Here is a 15285-nt window from a genome sequence, read left to right on the forward strand (position 1 = left end):
AGAGCCCGCGAGCCACAACTACTGAGCCCGCATCCTGCAACTACTGGAGCCTGTGCTCTGCAACAAGAGAAGCCACCACAATGAGAAGCCCGTGCACCCCAACGAAGAGTAACCCCCCCACTCACTGCAACTAGAAAAAGCCTGCATGCAGCAACGAAGACCCAATGCAGCCAAAAATAAATAAATAAATAGTTATTTTTTTAAAAAAGTGTTGTTTCAACACACATTTTGCATATATTAACTTTATCTTTACCAACCCTATTTTTATAGCAGGCAAAGGATTAGAAATGGAAGTGGCAGAAACTCAGGATGTGTGGGAAAACATCCATTCCCCAACTTCCCCATATTAAAAGTGGTTGCTTGTCTTCTCCTCCCACCGAAGTAGGCTCTGATGGCAGAAACCAGTCTGCCTTGACCATCAGTATATTCTCAATGCCCAGCATAGTGCTGGCACTTACCAAGTACTCAATAAGTATATGTTGAGTGAAGGAAATAATGGATGATGGATGGATGAACATTCTGGAAGAATCCGGGACTTAGTACATGTTTTGGGATAGGTGAGAGCTGGGAACACAGAAAGGCAGTGGCATAACTTTGTATGGAATTGAGAAGAAGAACCTGCCTTGGGGTAGGGAGTACAAGGACACAGGCTAATTTAATTTCCAAGTGAAAATGCCCAGCAACACCACAGATTCTGTTCTCAGGGCCTGATGTCCCGATCACTGGGTCAGACGGGCAAGCCCTGTTCCCTGTCACCAGGAGCTGCATAATCTCTTGGATGAGGGAGAGACAGACACAGAGGGAAGCCGGAGACCAGTGAACCAAACAAAGTCACTAAACAGAAAAAAGTCAATAATTGAAGAGATGCACAGGGGCAAGGCTTCCATTTTAGGGCATCTTTACTAAATCAGGCAAAGAAGTTAAAAAATTAGAAGATAATCAGGATTTCAGAGCCATAGTGGACTTAAAATGATTCATCCAACTTTCCACTGAGCAAGGACTGAACACTGAGAAATGTCTGGAGAGGACATTTGACCAAAGGTGATACTTAAAGTCACAGAATCAATGAGTCCTCCAAGGAGAAGTAAACAGCAGAAAAACAAATACAACACTGCACCCAAGGACTAGACAATGGAGGTCCTCTCACGTGGGGGTAAGGAGAACGAAAAAGAGCTAGAAACACCCAAAGAAAAGGAGCTGGAGGGGGAACAAGAACACAGTCAGTGAGAAGGTACCTGAGAAGCCTAAGACGGGGAGAGATCAAGAAAAGGAGAGTGCAAATAGTGGTCCATTGCACAGACTAAAGAATGAAGACAGGGAAAAAAGCAATGCATTTGGTTCCTAATGGCTTCACTCATTCACTGAATGAGTCTTTACGGAGTCCCTAGTACTTTTCATGTATTCTTCTAGCTGCGTGGGAAAGAAAACAGACAAAAATCCCTGGCCTCATGGAACTTCCGTTCTGGTGGAGATAAGACAGTACACATAAAGCGATGAGGTTGTAGGAGACGCCGACTTGCTGGGCGACACTCAAAGTGGAGACCAGGGGACCAGACAACAGGACAGAAGTTACAGTGGTCCTCGGTCACACCGAGCACCGTCCTACCCCAAGTCTCCTCTTCTTAATTATCTCACTGGTGCTGTATCTCTCCATACATGAAAGGGAAGGTGAAAATTCTGCTAACAATGCTCCTCTGACCTCGGAAGCAAAATTAATTGCTCCCTTGCCTGTGCTTCCAGATTTTCTACCGAAGTCCGTTTCATCTGGCATTTAACACACTGTATTCTTGTCATTTGTTCATGGATCTGCCTCTCCTCAAGAAAAAGCAAGCTCAGGAAAGGCAAGCACCATGTGTCTTATTCATTTAGTTTCCTCAGTGTCAAGCATAATGCCTGGTAGATATGAGGTGCTCAGTGTTTCTGAACAAAATACCAGAAAGGATATCTGAATTTTTTTAAATGGGGGGGGTTATACATTTTGGAACAAAAATGAGACAGGAAGACCCTAAAAGTCAAAGGAAACGACCCTGCAGCACTTCTGACTGCTTTTCCCCAGATGTACAGGGATGAACACAGAAATGGTGTAGGGGTGACTCCAGAACAGCAAAGTATGCAAGCTGTTCCCATAATGATGATAAGGCTACTTTTCTATGCATCCTTGAGTGTTCTTCCAGGCTAGGGTGATATTCAAAATACTTAATGACCACCATGCCCACATGGTAATGGTACCAACCAATTAACACAGAAGCCAGTGGAGGCACAATGGTTTCATATCCAGTCCTTCAGGTGCAGACTTCAGAGGTGGATACAATCCAGCTAATCTCAAGGCCAGTACAGAGTTCAAGGAAGCAGAACTGTTGCCTTGATTTTCATCAAGAACATGCTTTCTGTCCTCATTTTTTTAACTGTTGTAACTCAAATGAACAAAGAAACGAAAGGTTCTGAATATTTCCTATTCATTTTATATTTCTTTATGATAGTAATATTTTTGCATAATTTTTTTCTGAGGCCATTTTCTCTATTCGGTTTGGTCTTCCTGAGTAGACCAGAGACATGTGAAACCCCGGAAACTCTCCTGAATGAGCTAATAACCAAAGGTCACCCTCTTTGGATGGTTTTTATACATAAATCATTCTGACGAGTCTTAAGGAATGGAAAGGCAGAAGGCTGAATTCTGGAGCACGTTTGGGCTGGAAACCTTCCCAAATGAGACCAAATCTTTGTGTGATGCAGCCCTGTCGGAATTAATATAGCCATGGACTGACACACTGACAGGGAGATATACTAGCGTGTGCAACAGTCTTTCAAGGAAAGTGAAAGCAGAAGCATAGAGTGGGACACTTAATGCCAGATGGGATGCAGCTCAACAAACTCCATTATCAGTAAAACAGGCAAACAAACAACCCACTCCACGGGGTCAGCTGAATGCGTTGCCACCACTGACATTTCCTTTCAAGTTCTAACTCCTACTCCGAAGTCCAAGTTGGGGACCAAAATGAAAAAACAGTCATTGTTTCAAGTCTTTCACTAGAGTTTTTGTACTTCTGGGTTTTTGCTTATATCTTGTTCCCTCGGAAAATCACACAGTGCAGCCTTCAGACTCGCCAGAGGGTCATTCATGTCTATAACTAAGGTGAACCAGAAAATCCCCAGCTCACTTTTTTTTATGATTTTATAAAACTATGCAAAATAATAGTCCTCAGAATCCACCTTAAGAAGCTACACTTGCCAGATATTCCTGGGCCAACAGCAAGTTACACTGACAATCAGAAGTCACATTTCTTACACTCTCTGATGACCTGCTTTGCCACATATAGAGCTACACTAGGCTCTGAGTGTGGGAACTGATTTTGTGCCAAGGAGGATATTTCTGAAGATCATAAAAGGTAAGAGGGTATAAGCAGAATAATTACCTGAAATAACAGAGACTCACAGGCAGAGACCATTGCTAAGAACTCAGTAATCGGAACACAGAAAGAGTCTACATCTTAAGATAAATTCCTGGCTTCTATTATATCTGATATAAATTCCATCTTTTTTTAAACATCTTTATTGGAGTATAATTGCTTTACAATGGTGTGTTAGTTTCTGCTTTATAACAAAGTGAATCGGCTATACATATACATATATCACCATATCTCTTCCCTCTTGTGTCTCCTTCCCACCCTCCCTATCCCACCCCTCTACATCTCAGAATCAAAGTGTTCTTGGAAAAGTGGGGAATCCAGCACTGTGGATCTGGTAACGGTCTTCACAGGAGCTAAGTGGCCTTTCACTCTAACAATACTTTACCCAATTTTCTTAAGGCTTGATTTAATATTCTCAGCAACCGTGCAAAGATCTACAATTTTACTTACTTGCTGTAATTGCCTTCTATAAGAGCCAAAAGAACATCGTTTATTGTGATCAGTAATAAAACATTATGACTAAGTGGTAAAGGTAGATCTGAGCTGTTATCAGAAGGTGATCAAATGTTAGGCTGCATACACAAAGCAGCAACCAGATTAAGGACTTTCAACATGATTTGAAAAATTGAAAACAATTCTGCAATATAAATAATCTACAAGCTGGAGTTTGAAAACCTCAAAAACTCTTAAGGAAGAGAAGCTAACCAGATGTTTCTGAATTAACAGAGTCAAAATATTGAACTCATTCATAAAAGGAAGGAGTACTGGGAAGTGTGCCTCGTTTGTGTTCAATGACTGAGAAGATTGTACTTACAACTAACAACTAGTTCTGTGGTCTCATCTCAGCCGATAACCATTACTTTGCTTGAGGTTTCCCCAAATAAGATGTATAACAAATAGATGTTAAAGTTCATAAAATGATTGTAAGGAAAATTCAGTTTTCTGTCCCCTTTGTCTGTGCCCTCTAAAAGTTTCTTATCTTTCCATATCAATTATAGTGTCAGAGAAATCAGACAAAGTACTTCAGTGAATGTAATATCCAAAGTGATCAGAGCTAGGAAGATACTGACTGCATGAGTAAGTTAAGATGCTGAGTCACTCTCCATATAAGTTTTGAAATGTTATGCTTCCATATTATGAGCCTAGAGTGAAATGATCTTAAATTCTCAGTCACCTAAATTCAGGATGTGGCTGAAGACTGGATCCAGAGCCAAGGGTAAAAGTCATTAGGGTTACTTCTATTTACAGTTCTAAAACTGCCACAATTAAAAGAGTCCTGTGTTTAAATATCTGAAATATAATCATTTAAATTGGTATAGTTAACAAAGGGGCAGGAGGAGAGGTGGTTTGGAGAAATTATTAAAGTTGAGTTCTGGCATCAAAACAGAAGTTCTCGCTTTTTATAACACAGCCAAGCTCCTCTGAGGTCGGGTGTGTAAGAGCTCTTGATGGAGAATCTCCAGTGCAAAAGGAGGGCTGACTCGGAGGATGGCTACTTTTCCCGAGTTTGGTCTTTTCCTTGGGCTTCTCTCATCTGTACACATGTTGGCACCAAGGGCATGCCCAGCCTCCTTCCAGGAGAAACGAGGGGCATTGGGAGTCAAATAAACCTTGACTTGAATTCTCAACTCCCCATTTACTATTCTTGTGATTTCCATCACTAACCTAACTTAGGGCCTTGGTGCCCTCAGCTTTGAAACAGGTTGGTCATTAAGACACAGGGCTAATATGGAAGGAAGGTGCACATGAACGCCTGTCAGCAGCTCACGGAGCACCAGTGCCCTTCCTCTACCTATACCCTTGGGGAATCACTTAACAGCTTATTTGTAAATTCTCATCAAATCTGATATAGCTTAGAACAGCTTTGGTCTTGTATCACCTAAAACTGTCACTACCACAGTTCAAGTTGACCTCTAAAGGTTTTCAGCACAGATTTGAAGAACTGCAAAGAATATAATTTCCAGTGTATTTTAATATTTTAATATTCTAGTATATTTTAGTAATATGAACTATTGCAGCACACCTTTATATGTATCCAAAGGAACCTAAATATTTGATAGAGTAGGTCTAAGGATGTCATACACAGCATCACCCATTTAAACAATACATGAACAAGCACTAATTTTTAATATCAGAAAGTTTACATCATTTCTATTTTTCTTCCTGAACTGGTATTTCCATTCTACTCCTTCCACAGAATTTTATCTTAATTTACTATATTTAAGGATTCAAAGTATTTTATTGATCACCCTATCATAGCCTCTGAAAAAAATATGTATATAAATTAAAATTCCCAGCAAGCATATGACTCTGGGGTTAAAAAAAAATAAACCCTCTTGGATTGAGTTATTGCTACAATTATTATTTGCAGTCTGTAAAAGATAAATACATGTATAACAAATTTTGATGAATATTATATATAAAAGAAAAAAAATCACTGGAAATGCATCTCTCCATGAGATGGATGCAAAGTTTACCCTAATTCTAATCCTACTTTTCTTTTTTGTAGAAATAACTGCTGGGAAATTTTGCCCATAGAAAAAAGTAGATGAGAATGGAGGGAATTTTGTTATAGAAATATCTCCCAATTGTTTAAACACCTCTGAGTATACCAAAAGTCACAGGGTAATTTATTAGTTAGGATAGACTACCTTTTGTTCCAATAACAAATAAACCCTGAAATCTCAGTGCTTAGCACACCAAGTTTTATTTCCCACTTATATCGAGTCCCCTTCAGCCGGGGTGATTCTCCAGGGCTGTTCTTTCCATGCACTAATTCAGCCTCTGGGCAGCTTCTACCTGGCGGCTCTACCATCTCCATGTGTGGCCCGGCCATTGTGGGCCCCAGGGGGAAGGCAGAGCATGAAGGTGACTTGCTGGCTCTTAAACACATGGCCTGGAAGTGACACACTCCCTTCTACTCCACACTGAGTGGAGTTAGTCAGTGGCTCCAAACTGCAGGTGGGCTGGAAATGTCTTCTTCTCCTAAGAGCAAGGGGACTTTCTATCACGTAGCAATCAATCACCAGAAATTATTTGTAATAAAATGTCAGCTGACAATGCATTTGGGTGTTGTCTCAGTTTGTAGACAGCAGGGAATTGAAAACTCCCGATTTATAAAATGATTTATTTCCCAGTTACTAGAGCACTTCACCTTCCCAGTTCTGACACTGATATTTAGAATTATCCCTTTGTTTGGCACCTGGAAGTTCGTAGCAAAGATTCGGAATGGATGTGACACGTGCCCATAAGTGAAGAGCCCCCTGACATAAGGCATCCTCAGGATGATCTGATTTTAATTTAAAAAATTTTTTAATGTTTAATTTATTATTATTATTTTTGGCCTCGCTGCAGCTTGCAGGATCTTAGTTCCCCAACCAGGGATTGAACCTGGACCTTGGCAGTGACAGTGTCAAGTCCTAACCGCTGGACCGCCAGGGAATTCCCAGGATGATCTGAGTTTAGAAAGTGTATAAGAAATCACCTGGAAACAGATGTCCTGAGAATTATACATGCCTGCTCACCCTCTTGGAGACCTGTGTGCACCCTGAGAGGTACTCATAGCCCGATCTGAAGAGTGTTGCTTTGGGAGAGTGAGGATGTTGGGCATCTCAAATGTGTTCAGAAGTTGAGGGCAGGGCTTCCCTGGTGGCACAGTGGTTGAGGGTCTGCCTGCTGATGCAGGGGACATGGGTTCGTGCCCTGGTTCGGGAGGATCCCACATGCCGCGGAGCGGCTGGGCCCGTGAGCCATGGCCGCTGAGCCTGCGCGTCCGGAGCCTGTGCTCCGCAACGGGAGAGGCCACAACAGTGAGAGGCCCGCGTACAGCAAAAAAAAAAAAAAAAAAAAAAGTTGAGGGCAAATTACAATTCATGGTTTAACCCAATGCCCTAAGATTTACCAAGGGTGAAATCAGGCTGAAATAAGTCACAGAGGGGAAAAGAAAGACAGACTGCGATGAGGAGAGATGGGAATTCCATGGAAAGAACGTGAGTAGATAACAAAAATAACCCAGTTTTGTCTTGTGGAGGTGGGAAGAGAGTTAGGGCCTCGTTATTTTTTAATCACTTTGTCCTTTTTTTCTCAAGTCTGGTTGAGAATTCCCAGCTGTACTCTTCTTCTAAACCTCATTCACCACCACTTACACATACACTGGGCTCGGAAACAAACTATTAGGACTGGCATTTTCATTTCTGTCTTTGAACTGAAACCATAAGAAGAAAACAAATCCCTAATGCTAGCGTGCAGATGGGGTCTCTCAGTGGGATGGCTCCGTCACACTGTGCATGCAAGCTGCCCCAAGCGACATCTAAAAATTCTCATTTTCAAGGTGCATAGGATGCCTTCCTACATCTGTTTGCCCGGTAGGTGGATTTACGTATTTGTGTACTTAGTTTTAACTAAACTAACTCTCACAGGGTAGATAACTGGATACAAAAGTACACCTGGGAAGAAATCACAGATGTGAGTTACTCACAAGTCTAGCACAAATGAGCGACACAGACACAAATGGCAACATGGACACCAGTGCTCTTCATCAGCCACGTTCCAGGACAAACGGTCCTCTGTAATCAGATGTTGGAAGAACTTGTCCAGAGAACTAACTATCAGGAAGACCACAAACTGTATATTGTGCTGTGAGACATGAACTAAAGATGGAATGAAACTTTCATGATTAACAAGATACCGTTCATTTCACCTTTCAGTGTTTCACCTTTTTGTATGATAGCTAAACGCTCAAACTTTATAAACAGCTTAGTATGCACAGACCAGGGGTGAATGTCAAGGCTTCCTTACTGGTGGTGTGCCTATAAAAAGGCTTCAGAGACCACAGCCTAGACTTAGCTCCTTCCATAACCAGCTCAGGGAGGTCTGGGCAGAGCATGTCTTATGCTTCATTACATACCCTACTTAGCAGGTCAATACATGCTAAACGATTAAACTCATCATTCTACTGTAAAGTACACTTCCTGTTTATGTTTCTGAAAATTCTGGCAGTAAAGTACCATTTACCCTATAAAGCCATAGCTGGATCTGAAATCGACCCTTTAGAATACAGACACTGCCTCAGGACTGTTCTTTAATATCATTGTAAACCGTTCCTACAGCTTTGGTCATCCACTTCATGTCAAAGAACAACTGAAAGGCTGATGCCTGGCCCTTCTCTCCCTATAATGTTAGAAGCATGAAGAAAATAAGACAGAATTTTATCCGGGCACACAAAAGCCATGTTTTACAGGGCAGTCCTCTTGGATGACTGATCCTAGACATTATTCTCAGGAATTCACTTTCAACTACAAACCCTACATGAGGTCTGCAGTTAAATTAGAATTATAGAGGACAAAAGAATGTTAAGTGGTCGTCAGAATTGAAAGCAAGGGTCTGCCAGCCTGAAGGAGGATCAGTTGAAATGATACCGCATCTGCAAATGTTGTCTGAGGAGCAGACATTAAAATGAGAGAGGCGAAAAATGCAGGAAGGAGAGAGGCAGTCATTTCTTTTCTAATTTAAGCTTCATCTCCAGCAGAGAATCTCATCACGCTGGACATTCCGAAGACTGGGTCAGAGCTGATGATGTGTCTAAGGTATGTACAATGGCATTTAAACAATAATTAGTTAATCACTGTACAGAATTCTTCTCATCTTCAAAAAGAAACTCTCATTTACGTATCAATTCAGTTCGGAAGACCTGATCCACACAAGTTAACTCAATGTAAAATCTTGAAAGTGAAAACCAAAAACAGGTTGACAGGTGTATAAAGCTTGCCCGAGTTTGACCTCAGAAGGGAAATGTGTACTCTCAGGTGAGTTCAGCCCATTCTTTTTCTGGTGTGCAGCTGAGCCACGGGAGCCAGCGATGAAAAATTCATGCAGGGTGCTTCAGCAGTCCCACCTGTGGCCTTAACATCTGCTGGCTTCACGTCACATTAAAACTTCAAAGTGAATCCACCCCTGAGATGGTGGCAAGCTTTCACTGGTAGCAGGAGAATGGATAGTTCAGAGAAGTCCTCTCCTTCCCGACAGGAAATACCTGTGCAGGACATGCTGTAACTTACCCTCTTAACCATATAAAAGGGCAGGGGGGGGTGGTTAAGGGATAATAATGCACAAAACATCAGGCGGTACCGTGATGGGGCTGCATTTCACTTCTAATTGTCATGCTTTTAAAAAAATTATTTATTTTTATCTCAACTGTCTTTATCTTTTGCTTCCCATAAGCTTCAAGTGCAGCCAGAATATTCAGCAACTGAAAAGGTGGTGAGGTTTTGAACTCTCAAATACACAGTTGTTTGGGGAAATATGTGTCATCTCCTCCTGCCAGCTGGGGGATAGCGCATCACGCATTTTGATGTTTCGAGGCAAGGCTGGCCCTGGGTGCTACTCCACCTCGACACTAGGCTGTCCCTGCAGGAGGAACAGTTTATTATGACCACTGCAAACAAGAGGTGGGCCGCACAGCACTTTGCACTTTTAAATTAATTACAGTTAAATCCACCAGGAATTTAATTTCCAGTACCCTACCACCTTGATCGTATTCACTACAGAAATGTTCCCTACTTTATTCTCCTGATGCCAAGGGAAAATTTATCATCGTTAAATGATAATTGGCTGTAATATCTTTAGATTCTTCAGAATTGCTGGCTGGCAAGTTTTTAAAATTTTTCATCAATCTTGTTTGGTGTTTTTACAAAGCCTACATTAGGAAAAAAAAACGTCTAAGTCTGCAGAACACACTGCATCTTACTACCTGCATGAATAGGTCTTGAGAGTATCTAATTTCATAATAAATCTGGTGGGGTCGTGCACCCTCCGTATTTCACAGCCTCACACACGGTGCTGGCAGGGAAGTCCTGAACTGCAGTTTCCCCCCTTACAGCATTTGTTGTAGTCCAGAAAGGAGCAAATTTAAACAATCCCTGGTGGAGGAACTAACATCCCACAAACCGAGTAGCATGGCCGAAAAGATTAAAACATAAGTAAATAAAAATGAAAATAAATAAACAGGGACTTCCCTGGTGGCGCAGTGGTTAAGAAACCGCCTGCCAGGGTTTGATCCCTGGTCCGGGAAGGTCCCACATGTCGCGGAGCAACTAAGCCCATGCACCACAACTACTGAGCCCACATGCCTAGAGCCCATGCTCCACAACAAGAGAAGCCACCGCAATGAGAAGCCCGCGCACCGCAACAAAGAGCAGCCCCCGCTCGCCGCAACTAGAGAAAGCCCACGTACAGCAACGAAGACACGATGCAGCCAAAAATAAATAAATAAAATTTAAAAAAAGAGACTATTTAAAATAAATAAACAATCAATTCTGGGGTTTTCTGCAGATTTATCAAGATTTCTGATCTTTAGAGGTTTTCAAAATAGAATTTTAGTGAGAAAATGCATGATCGGGTGCCCTTTAAATTTTAGGTAAATCTAACACATCAACAGTGAGGTTCATCCAAGAATTAAAATAAGGCCGTTTCCTCAACCTCCTTACTTGTCACATTTTACCTGGTCCCCATAAAAAGCAAAGAACACAGACGGAGACAGAATGCAGGTTTTCTCCTAAGATTTAAAATAAGTCCATCCATACCATCAGCTCCTTTATGTCTCACCTTCTACACATTTTACCCAGTGCCAATGAAAAGATAAAACTACACAAGGGAACGAAATGCAAGGCAGTTAATTATAATATTTATGAGCTGCTTCCAATATACTTCTTGGTTAGACACTCAAATTATTTAAAAATTTACATATTCCAATTATCTAACGCATGGTATGGCGTTAGTACGGCAACTTACAAATTCACTGTATTCGTTTTATTTTCTACTGGCTTTGTAGAGTAGGCATGTAGGAAACTACTAGGTGCAGACTATTTCATACCTTCGTGATGTTAGCATCAAGTTAACCAGAATATTTGTGGAATTTTTTTCCCCCTCTTCTAATAGACTAAGGTCAATTTTTGTGTTTCTGACTCAGAATTCCACCAATTTGACCTATTATTATCCTGGCATGTATATTACAATTGAGTGCTGAATCAGATTTGCTAAACAGAATAAACGGCTCTAATTATAAAAGTTGGAAGTCATTAAAATTATCACAATATATTTAATAACAGAATTTCCATATTTTATTATTAATACTGAAAAATCTCCATAAATCACATTCTTTTTCTACTATGATTCTTGATTCATAGGGTCCTTTAAATAGTAGTACAACACGCACTGGACTTTGTGAGCCCTAATCAATGGACACAACTCTCCAAAGCACTGCAAAGGCCCCGGTGATGGCCAGATCTGCACCGCCTGTGGTCTGGAGCTGAGGGCTCAATTCCTAGAAATTAGGAGCTGGTGGCAGGGTGGTGGCCACCTAGGAGGGCTTGCCGGGCAGGTGCAGGGCATGTGGGAGCAGACGCAATTAATGCCCACCGTCTGCTGACTGTGGTGCTGTTCACCCGGTAAACTCTGTTAGGCCTAAAGCAACTGTATCCCTCAAGGACCAGGGGAAGCAAACACTATGGTCTGTCCTGCATATGAAACAAAACTTTTCAAACTACCCGAAGGGGAAAGCCATTCTTTCAAGGTGGTTTTTAAAAACATGACATCTACCACTATACAGACAAATCCACTTAACTCACTCTTGTATGCCATGATCATAATATTTTGAAATCTACCATGACCATTTCCCAACTGTATTTTCTCAACAGCATAATCACCGCACTTCATACCATGAAGCTTCACGCTGCAGACATCTGGTGGCATCTCTGAGATGCACCTTTTGCTCTCTTTTAGCTCTGAGTTCTTGCTCCTGGTCATTTCCCCCTTCTCCGGCAATCAACTTTTCCTAGAAGAATTTCTGGAGCCTTCTTTCAAAGGCCAAATATTTAAACTAAGTTGCCTCAAAGCAAAACATCCTTAAATTAACTGAACATTTAACTGTGATGTGTGTGTATTTTCTTCATGATCCGGGCTTTTAGTTACTCTTAAGATATACTCCTAATTTTAACACAACTTTGTATATATATTTTCTCAAAGTTTTTAAATTAAAGTAAAAGAACATAACCTGTGGCCTAATCTAGTCTCAAGTTTCATGGATACAACTCCTTATAAGCCAAAAGTTGTTTTGTTGTTGTTAAAAACCATACACATTAACAGAGTACAAAAGCAAAAATGTTATTTTAAATTCCCCCAAACAAATAAGATCCTGTATTTAGAATTACCGGTCTGATTCACATTTTCTGCCTATCAGTTCAAAGAAAGCAACTATAGACATTGGATCAATACTGAACCATAACCACTAACCCAGAGAGGTAAGATTTATTGCAAAATGCCCCATGAGACAGTGGTTATTAATTAAATCCAGAATTTACTGCTTTCACAATGACCATGTGGGATTTTGGCACTCACTTGCTATGCTCAGGTGAATGAGCGGGCTGGTCTTGTTCTCCCCGTTCCTCTCGTTGACGGCCTGCACGTAGTAAGCCCCTGCGTCGCTGGCCGTCGCTGCCAGGATCACCAGCTGGTTCTCCAGCGTGATGGCTCTGCGTCAGGGAAGAGAAGAGACAGTGTCAAGGCCGGTCCATGGAGCTTCGTATTTGTAAGACAGATTAATTTACCAGGCCGACCATAAGGGAATGTCCAGAGTTGTTACTGTTGTTGTTGTTGTTGTTTTAAAGGTTAAAAAAAGATCTGGAAGGACAAAAACAAATCCCCAGGCCAACCTGAGGGATGATGTGGTGGCTGAGCCAGCTGAGGTCCAATGCTGCGCTGGCTTCTGCCAGGGGCCTGGGAGCCCCAGGCGCCGTGTCTGTACCTACCCTGGTTGTGCAGAAGACGGCCTTTTGGAACACACACATCCAGAGTTTGTTGCAACTCAAAGGTTCCTCTGGGAATTCGTAACAAGACAGGTTAGAACAAACTCTGGAAGAGCTGGCCTTTTTCTTTGCGGCAGGGCTCTGTGATCACACTGGACCACCAAACTCTGGACCCGGGGTGACAAAATTTATTGTGATTTCTCCACTCCCAGGGAGCCTCATTAGAGACTTTGTACATCTATTTATAGACTAACGGGTAGAAGAAAAGTTGTTAGTGGGCATAGTACTGACCCCTTCAACTCAATTTCCCCATAATTACTAAACCCAGGGCTGCATATTCTCCACCTCTGCTATCTCCCCACACCCTCAGGTGCAGACCAACAGTCTAGGAGATCATCCCTGAACCCTTCCCATATATTCCAATTCTACTGTGAAAAGGAATCTCTGAGACACATTTGGTCCACCCTCCTTCTCTTAAGAAATGAGAAAACAGAGGATCAGAGAGGTTAAGTTGTTTTTCCAAGGTAAAACAGCAAGGTAACAATACCAGAGGGAGGACTAGGTCTTCTCACATGTAGACTGGTGCTCTGCCAACGATACCATACACAGACTCTCACCCTTACTTATTTAAAAGAAGAAGAAGGGGCTTCCCTGGTGGCGCAGTGGTTGGGAGTCCGCCTGCCGATGCAGGGGAGACGGGTTCGTGCCCCGGTCTGGGAAGATCCCACATGCCGCGGAGCGGCTGGGCCCGTGAGCCATGGCCGCTGGGCCTGTGCGTCCGGAGCCTGTGCTCCGCAACGGGAGAGGCCACAACAGTGAGAGGCCCACATACCACACACACAAAAAAAAAAAAAAAAGAAGAAGAAGAAGAAGAAAAACAACAAAGACACAAATTCCATAAATCCAAATAATCTTTCAGTAAATGGGTGCCCCAGTATCCTTTGCTCATGTTATAGTTCTATATACTTTTTACTAGTTAAGGAGGTTGTGGGGTAGAACCTGCTAAAAAACAAAAACAAAAACAACAAAGGTAAGTGATCTTTTCCTTGGCTGGTGAAGTGCACTTTGAGGGTCAAAGACATTCTGAGCACCAAAATGTCATTTAGCCTACACTCTCATGCTCAAAACACTAGGAAACTCCTGGGACCCTGGACTCGCACAACTGCGTCACTCTACAGATGAATAGTTTTGTTTGTTCATTTTTAATGCTAGATAGTCATAGCCCTTCTAGAGTCAGCTAAACTAAGATCTCTATTCTAGTAACAACAACAACAAAAAAACATGCAGGATGTAAAACCGGGGCCTCAGATGTAAATTCAGGGCCTCAGACGTAAAACTGGGGTCACTGATGTAAATCCGTGACCTCGGACGTGAATCCAGGGCGCAGACGCCTGTCAAGCCCAGGTGGAGTCCCTGGAGCACTGGGCGGTGCGGGCGGCAGAGATGGCTCAGCTCTGACCCTGAGGACACCAGTCCGCCACTCTGCCCCTCCGGCAGCACTGGGTCCCCATCGCCACGCACCAGCCAGGTGGTTCCAGGGATCTGGATGTCCGTGTCTTTGGGGGACCATTACTTTGCCTGCCACATGCTTGTGAGATCTTGGTTCCCAGGTCAGAGGTCGGGCCTGAGCTCCAGTAGTGGGAGCTCCAAGTCCAAACTGCTGGACTAAAAGAGAACCTCAGACCCGAGGGAATATCAATCAGAGTGAGGCTGCCCAGAGGTCCTCCTCTCAGCACCAAGATCCAGCTCTATCCAACTGCCTGCAAACTCCACTGCTGGACGTCTCAGGCCAAACAACCAGTAAGACAGGAATATAGCACCATCCATCACACACACAAAAAATGAAACAACAAAAAAAATATGTTACAGATGAAGGGGCAAGGTAAAAACCTACAAGACCAAATAAATGAAGATGAAATAGGCAACCTAACTGAAAAAGAATTCAGAGTAATGATAGTAAAGATGATCCAAAATCTTGGAAACAGAATGGAGAAAATACAAGAAACATTTAGCAAGGATCTAGAAGAACTAAAGAGCAAACAAACAGTGATGAACAATACAATTACTGAAATTAAAAA

The 15285-nt window shown here is 42.3% G+C and overlaps 1 protein-coding gene across 1 annotated transcript in view; it reads right to left on the minus strand.

Annotated features, from left to right (window-relative positions):
- The window catches only part of SDK1 (sidekick cell adhesion molecule 1), a gene marked incomplete at its 5' end in the record, with an annotated part of 840176 nt that overhangs the window by 336330 nt on the left and 488561 nt on the right, over nucleotides 1–15285 (minus strand). Inside the window, one exon of the mRNA XM_081255449.1 lies at nucleotides 12801–12934. Within this exon, the coding sequence (XP_081111575.1) occupies nucleotides 12801–12934 (134 nt within the window). The remainder of the gene's footprint in view (nucleotides 1–12800; nucleotides 12935–15285) is intronic.

This window comes from Mesoplodon bidens (genome assembly GCF_964165515.1).
Source record: "Mesoplodon bidens genome assembly, chromosome: 15".
NCBI classification, from domain to species: Eukaryota; Metazoa; Chordata; class Mammalia; order Artiodactyla; family Ziphiidae; genus Mesoplodon; species Mesoplodon bidens.